General features: G+C 45.2%; 1 protein-coding gene across 1 annotated transcript in view; it reads right to left on the bottom strand.

Moving 5' to 3' along the window:
- The window catches only part of acyp2 (acylphosphatase 2, muscle type), a gene marked incomplete at both ends in the record, with an annotated part of 31,316 nt that overhangs the window by 23,213 nt on the left and 603 nt on the right, over positions 1 to 7,500 (bottom strand). The window contains 2 exons of the mRNA XM_080549212.1: positions 5,593 to 5,702; positions 6,003 to 6,019. Coding sequence (XP_080405338.1) covers positions 5,593 to 5,702; positions 6,003 to 6,019 — 127 coding nt within the window. The remainder of the gene's footprint in view (positions 1 to 5,592; positions 5,703 to 6,002; positions 6,020 to 7,500) is intronic.

The raw sequence follows: 7,500 nt of genomic DNA, 5'->3' as shown, positions 1-7,500 counted from the left end.
ATAGGGGTGCTTAGGTGGCGTAGCAGGTTAAGCGTTGACCATGTAACCGCAGGGTCCCAGGTTCGATTCCGGCCGGGGACATATCCTGCATGTCATCCCTCCTCTCTCTCTCTCTCACCCATCCTTCCTGTCTAAATATCTACTATATCTGTCAATTAAAACAATTTAAAAAACATGAGTGGGACTGCCCCACTCAGAAAAAATAAATAAATAAATGCTAATAAGGAATGGGGCAGGAAAGGGAAAGCGGTGTTAGAAAATTGAAGGAGATACAGAGGAAAATATCGGTACGCAGGAGAGAGGGAACGTCATATATACGGTACACTGAACAGTTGTACACACTAGCTTAGGCCCGTAGAGTGAGTTGTCAACAACTTTGCTGATGCAACAATGTTGCTAGCTAAGTACTTCAATTGAATGAAATGCAGCTGTGTTGCAACTGAATTATGACAGGAGGAGGAATGTGTTTATTAAGCCAAGCATATGAGCATACAGTTTATCCCTTCACCCAGAATGAATGTGTCCTACAATAATGAGCAGTAATAAGGACACCACGTCATATCAGAGGACACAAGAGCTGACTGATATTAGCCAAAGGACGCTCAGGACCAGACGTCAGTGATAATAGACTATGATTATATTAGTGGGGCTTTAAATGGAGGTTTAATGGTCCAGGAATGGCAATGTTGCCATAGCAGCTTACACACACACACACACACACACACACACACACTTGACAAACGTGAGCACACACACACGCACACACAGCTGTGCTTTGTGACCGGGGTTCATGTTTGAAATGTCAATGATCCCATCCCGTTGTTTCATTCGTATTGGACCTGTCTCATAAATTGATTGAACATTTTGAACACAAAGATAATCTATCTTCTATGTAAAACTTTAGTTTAGTAAAATGAACACTACTCTACTACACCTTAAGTGAGACATGACCACTATTTTCACGGGGCAACTTAAACAATACACAGCAGGTGATAATGATCTCAACGGTGGAAATCCCTTACTGGAGGAAATCTTACTGGCGGAAATCTTCACGCATCCAGGACACACTCAGGACACACATATGGGTTCTAGGTCACGGAGAGCTGAGCCGAGCTGAGCCGAGCCGAGCGAAGCCAAGAGTGAAGTCTAGGAACGAGACGCCTGCTGCAAGACCTGAGACACAAGCTGTACTGTGTTCCTGCAGACAGAGACTGCTTGCTCATGGTTCAAAGATAAACGAAGAGACACACACACACACACACACACACACACACGCACATGCACATGCACACACACAGTAACAAAGCGTAACCACCATCATGAAAGACATGCAAGACATGATCTGTGAAGGCTTGACATTTACAAAGACCAAAGGGCCTTTCAGAGCGAGGAAAGATTTAACACTCTTCTTTGGCACGCATTGACAGAATAGTTGAAAGGCAGGAGGAGTGTAGGCCTTGGTTGGGAAGGTCGTCACAGAGAGGCTGTCCATTCAGGCCAGGCGGTACACAGGGACAAACATCACTTTGATCTGTGAAGAATGACTGTTGTGTTTCCCGTAACTTAGCGCAGTTTAACTGGGGGTCCAGGAAAGGATTCTTGTGTGCATGCATGGATGGTACGTGCCTGTGTGCATGTGTACACATTGTGTGTGTGTGTGTGTGTGTGTGTGTGTGTGTGTGTGCGTGTGCTCAGTGATGAGGCAAAAGCAAGCCAGTGGGTGTGTGCAGCAAGCACCCTGGATACGATGATGTCATCTGAGTGAGCCGAGCCACCTCCGCCCTGCTGATGACATCACCACTTCACATCTGGATGTGAAACCCCACCGCCCTGAACCCCAGGACCCCTTAAACCCCTGAACCCCTGAACCCATACCCCTGGGACCTCTGGATCTCATCCCAGCTGATGTCATCATCGCCACTAACCACTCCCTTTCCCTGGTCACTTGACAGGAGGAGAGGAGAGGGGAGAGGAGGGGAGGGGAGGGGAGGGGAGGAGAGGAGGGGAGGGGAGGGGCGGGGAGAGGAGAGGAGAGGAGAGGAGGGGAGGGGAGGGGCGGGGAGGGGAGGGGAGGGGAGGGGAGGGGAGAGGAGAGGAGAGGAGGGGAGAGGAAGGGAGGGGAGGGGAGGGGAGGGGAGAGGAGAGGAGAGGAGGGGAGAGGAAGGGAGGGGAGGGGAGGAGAGGAGGGGAGGGGAGGGGAGGGGAGGGGAGGGGAGGGGACCAGACCAGACCAGATCAGACCAGACCAGATCAGACCAGACCAGACCAGACCAGACCAGACCAGACCAGACCACTTCCTGGTCACTCCACTGGGGGAGGAGAAGAGAAGACTTAGACAGAAAAAAGAAGACAATACGCAACAACGTATTCTATCAATGGACCGAAGCCAATGCTAAACCAATAAACGGCTGTTGCTCAGGTCATTCTGGTGAAAAGCGCAAGTCAGGAAGAAGGATTGAAGAAGTCTGGACTGGATAATCTTACGTTGACAATCGAGACAATGAAATATAGCCTAAGTCTTATCATACTCCTACATCTCTCCCAGAGAAGCTGATTCTATAAGGGCGTTGTCGTGGGCGGCTCTGCCAGAACACGACCTCATCATTGTAGAATGTGAAGCTGGCCAGACAGAGGGCTCTGATCACTAGGACCACAGCTGAGCTGAGCAGCGCAGGGGAGGGGAGGGGGGAATCAGCTAATCAAATACATGGGGCTAGACAGAGTTACACGCACACGCACACACACAAGCGCACGCGTACACACACACACACACACGCACACGCACAAACACTCGCACACACACACACACACACACACACACACACACACACACCCACTTGACTCCTCGATAGTGGACTCCTTAGTAGGTAAAGAGGGCCATCTGCTGGCCGAGTCCGCTGCAGAGTCCAGCATCTATTCAATACAACACATCTGACTCCTCAGCAGTGGACTCCTAAGAGGGCCATCTGCTGGTCAACTAGAATGAAGCACCCAGGAATGCTGCTTGTTTAAAAGCGCAAACACACATGATAAATACAAGGTTTAAACTACTTCAACATAAATGGTTAATGAGAACGTACATAACTCCTGTCAAGCTCCACCATATGTCTGCTAACATCCCAGACGTTTGTGTTAAGTGTGTAGATGAGAAGGGTACTCTATTTCACTGTCTATGGGAGTGTCCGAAGATCCAACATTTCTGGAAAGATATTTAATGCCAAAATACCGTTAAATGTAAAACTCTGTGTGCTTGGAATATATCCGGAGGACTTTATACAGACATCAAAACAGACCAAACTTCTGGACTTTGGACTCCATCAAGCCAGGAGAGCCATAGCACTATGCTGGAAGAGTATGGACGCTCCAACATTGAGAATGTGGAAGAGGGGGCTCTTGGAATGTATTGGTCTGGAAAGATTAACCTACATTATTAAAGGCAAGCGGAAAGACTTTGACAAGCTGTGGGAACCATACATGAAGAACATGTAGGATAGAATACCTTATACAAAGTGGAGGAAAGTTTTGTTTTTGTATTGTTTTTTATTCAATCCAAAATTGATGAAGTTGTGTGTGTCTATGTTTGTGAACTTTGTTATTGTATGTTTCTCTTTCTTTGTCTTTTGTTGTTTTGTCTTTGATGTTGGTATATAAAAATTATTATAAAAATATTGTGGAAAAAAAAAAGTGCATCTTATGCTGTATTTGATGATCTGTACCAATTATATAAAGTCTGATTAAGTAAAGAAATACTGTCGAAGCTTGGGTAGCACTTTACATTACAGCTTGGAATAAGTGGGTATATAGAGTGGGTATACTAGAGTATAGACCTGGTAAATGATCAAGTATTCCCTGTAGTTACAAGAAAGACTATTACCTTGTTATTATTGGACTGTAGTTTCCACATAATTATTGAACAGGGAATCTTGAAAAGAGAAGGTAGTTACTATGAAATAACTTGGTGTCAGATTTGGAAAAGGCCTTGTACCCCGCCTTGTACCCCGTCTCCAACTGGGTTGGAGGTTCTGGGCCCTGGACAGTCTGGACGGATTGATGGCAGCTGCTGGATTGAAAAAATCAGGTGTAGTGCTGAGGCACAAATGTGTACATTTCAAGCCTGCAAACTGCGACACTTTAAATGAATGTGCAATAACACTATGTGCAATATGACAACCCTAGTCGTCTTACCTGTACAGTATAGTATAGTGGATAGTGTACATAGCCTCTATTTATGTAAACCAGCTCCTTTCCCTTCCTGTTTTTTTCTTTTTCTTTTTTCTTTCCTAACACCAGGGGAGCCACCCCTCCCAAATTTCGTTGTTTGGTACCTGTACTATAGCAATGACAATAAAGACCATTCATTCATTCAACTGCTGCTATAGAGTGTATAATAGGGCATCTATGTACTGTGACCTGAGTAAGTTTTGTCTCCTCCCCTGTCAAACTTCACATTGGTGTCATCTATCGCCCCCCAGGCCAGCTCGGTGACTTCCTAGGCGAGATGGATGCCCTTCTCAGCTCCTTCCCTGATGATGGAACTCCGCTCGTACTACTGGGTCACTTCAGCTTCCGGTCAGAGAAGCTTCTCTCGTCTGGAGTACTTGACCTTCTCCTCTCCTTCGATCTGACCCTGTCGCCCTCTCCTCCGACTCATAAGGCGGCACTCAGCTCGAGTCTTGTCTTCACTAGATCCTCCCATACCTCCAACCTTACTGTCACTCTTCCAGTTTCTGATCATCACTTTGTATCCTTCTCCCTTCCCCTCAAAACCACCTCTTCCCTGTCAGTCTCTAACCACTTTAGGCCCTCTCGTCACAACCTACGTGCCCTGTCCCCCACCACCCTCTCTTCTTCTGTCTTATCCTCCCTACCCTCTGTCGAATCCTTCTCCCTTCTATCCACTGATGCAGCATCCTCCACCCTCCTGTCCGCTCTCACCTCATCCTTCCACTCTCTCTGTCCACTGACATCGAGGCCAGCACAATCCTCTCCTCGTGCTCCCTGGCTTTCTGAAACACAACATGCTTGTAGAATAGAGCTCAGGGCAGCTGAGAGGAAATGGAGAAAAAACGGTTTCTCTGATGACCTAAACCTCCATCACTCTCTCCTCTCCAACTACGCCTCCTCTGCATCAGCTGCTAAAGCATCCTACTATCATTCCGAAATACATTCTTCTGCCTCTAATCCTAGAAAACTGTTCTCCACGGTCTCCAATAGTGCAACCAGCCAATTGAATGGTGTATTTAAGATACCTCTATTGGGTGGGTTCATATGTGTGTAAATCTGGCTCTGATACTAGCTAGTGCCTCCCCCATCATTGGCGTCACTGGTGAGTGTGTGTGTGTGTGTGTGTGTGTGTGTGTGTGTGTGTGTGTGTGTGTGTGTGTATCTGTGTATGTGTCTGTGTGTTTGTGTGTGTGTGTGTGTGTGTGTTTGTCAAATAAACTCAAATCGAAATGCATTTGTCACTTATCGGATACAGGTGTAATATAAAAGTGAAATGTTTTGTGTGTGTGTGCATGTTAGAGTGTGTGTGTGTGTGTGTGTGTGTGCGTGCTGCGTGCGTCTGTGATCATGGCATGGTGTTGGACTCACATCTCTCGGACCATGTCTGCAGGCCCTTGTACCTGACCAACCACAGTCCCCTGACGAGTGTTCTTCACCCAACCACACAGCCCCAGCCTCAGTCCCTCCTGCTCCGTGTACTGGGGGGGGGGACAGCAACAAACAGGAATCATACAAATGTAAGCATGATGTAAATTAAATGATTTTATTTAACCTTTATTTCAGGAGTGAGTCCCATTGAGACCAATGTCTCTTTTACAAGGGAACCCTGCATTACCATTATTTACAGTCATATATAGGCTAATACTAAATTACAACATTATAAAGAAAAACAATCACAAAAGAGGTCCTCGATCAAAAATGTTAATCGATTTTGAGATATCTATTATAGTACTAGTCCATAGTCTATACTGGTAGTATCCATTATGCAAGCAACTTACCATTCTGAAACAAACCCCTATGAAAAGGAGGGAAACACTATTAAGCCTACAAACATTTTTAAACATAATCCACAATTATCACACCACATTCCTTTTATAGCTTTTAGTGGGGTTTTATTAGTTCCACTGACTGCAAATAAGAATATCTCTGATGTAAACCGAGACAAACGTAAATGTAGCAATCATGCAGCTTCTCTATCAGCACATAGGAATAATTAATATGGCATTGAAGATAAAATAAAATAATATAAATAAGAGACTTAAAGACAACACTTCTTATTACTGTCAGGAAATAAAGTGAAACAAATAAAATGATATATAGATTGGGGGAAATACGTATTGATCAACATTTTGTCCAGTAAATGTATTTCCAATAAACCTATTCAAGTGAAATTTGCACCAGACTTTGGTATTAACTGAAACAATCCAGACGAAAAATCTAAACATTTAAGTCCATATGTAAATAAAGTTATGTGTAATAAAGTGGAATGAAACACTGAAGATTGTGGGGGGCCCTCTTGTGAATCTGGATCTTCAGACACTTCCACAAATGTTCAATGGGGTTTAAGTCAGGTGATTGACTGGGCCATTCCAACAAGTTGATTTTCTTTCTCTGAAACCAATTGCAAGTTTCCTTTGCTGTATGCTTTGGATCGTTGTCCTGCTGGAAGGTCCACCCACGTCTCATCCTCGGCATCCTTGTGGATGGCAGCAGGTTCATCTCAAGAATCTCTCTGTATATGGCTCCATTCATTGTTCCTTCAATGATATGAAGGCTGTCAGTACCACGAGAGGTGAAACAGCCCCACACCATGATACGTCCACCTCCAAACTTCACTGTTGGTATAGTGTTATTCGGGTGATGTGCAGTGCCATTTCTCCTCCAAACATGGTGTGTTGTGTGACAGCCAAAAAGTAAAAATTTGGTCTCATCTGACTAGAGTACATGCTCCCAGTAGTTCACTGGCTTGTCCAAATGTTGTTTGGCAAACCTTAAACGAGCTTCATCATGTCTTTTTTTCAGTAGTGGAGTCTTGCGGGCTGAGCGTGCACAGAGGCCATGGCGGTGGAGTGCATTGCCTACTGTCCTTTCTGTCACAGTTGTATCTGCTGCCTCCAAGTCTTTCTGGAGCTCTTTCCTAGTGGTCCTTGGCTCTTTGGCTACTCTTCTAAGTATCCTTCTGACTCCCTGATCAGAAATCTTTCCAGGAGCTCCTGTGAGTGGCCGGTTGATGGTGGAGTGATGTTGCTTCCACTTACGGATAATGCCCCAATGGTGCTTACTGGAAGATTCAGAAGTTGTGAAATACATCTGTAGCCAATTCCATTTTCATGTTTTGCAACAATCTGGTTGCGACGGTCTTGAGACAGCTCTTTGCTTTCACCCATCATTAGATGTTTGTTGTGTGGCACCTTGGTAACAAAAAAAAGCTTTTATAGCCCATCAATACATTCTAACCCAGCTGACATTAATTAGCACAGATTGGAGGTAGAGTTG

Source organism: Nansenia antarctica (genome assembly GCF_963989245.1).
Source record: "Nansenia antarctica genome assembly, chromosome: 19".
Lineage (NCBI taxonomy): Eukaryota > Metazoa > Chordata > Actinopteri > Argentiniformes > Microstomatidae > Nansenia > Nansenia antarctica.
Note: the sequence above shows the minus strand (reverse complement) of the source record. Positions and strands in the feature narration are given on the sequence as shown.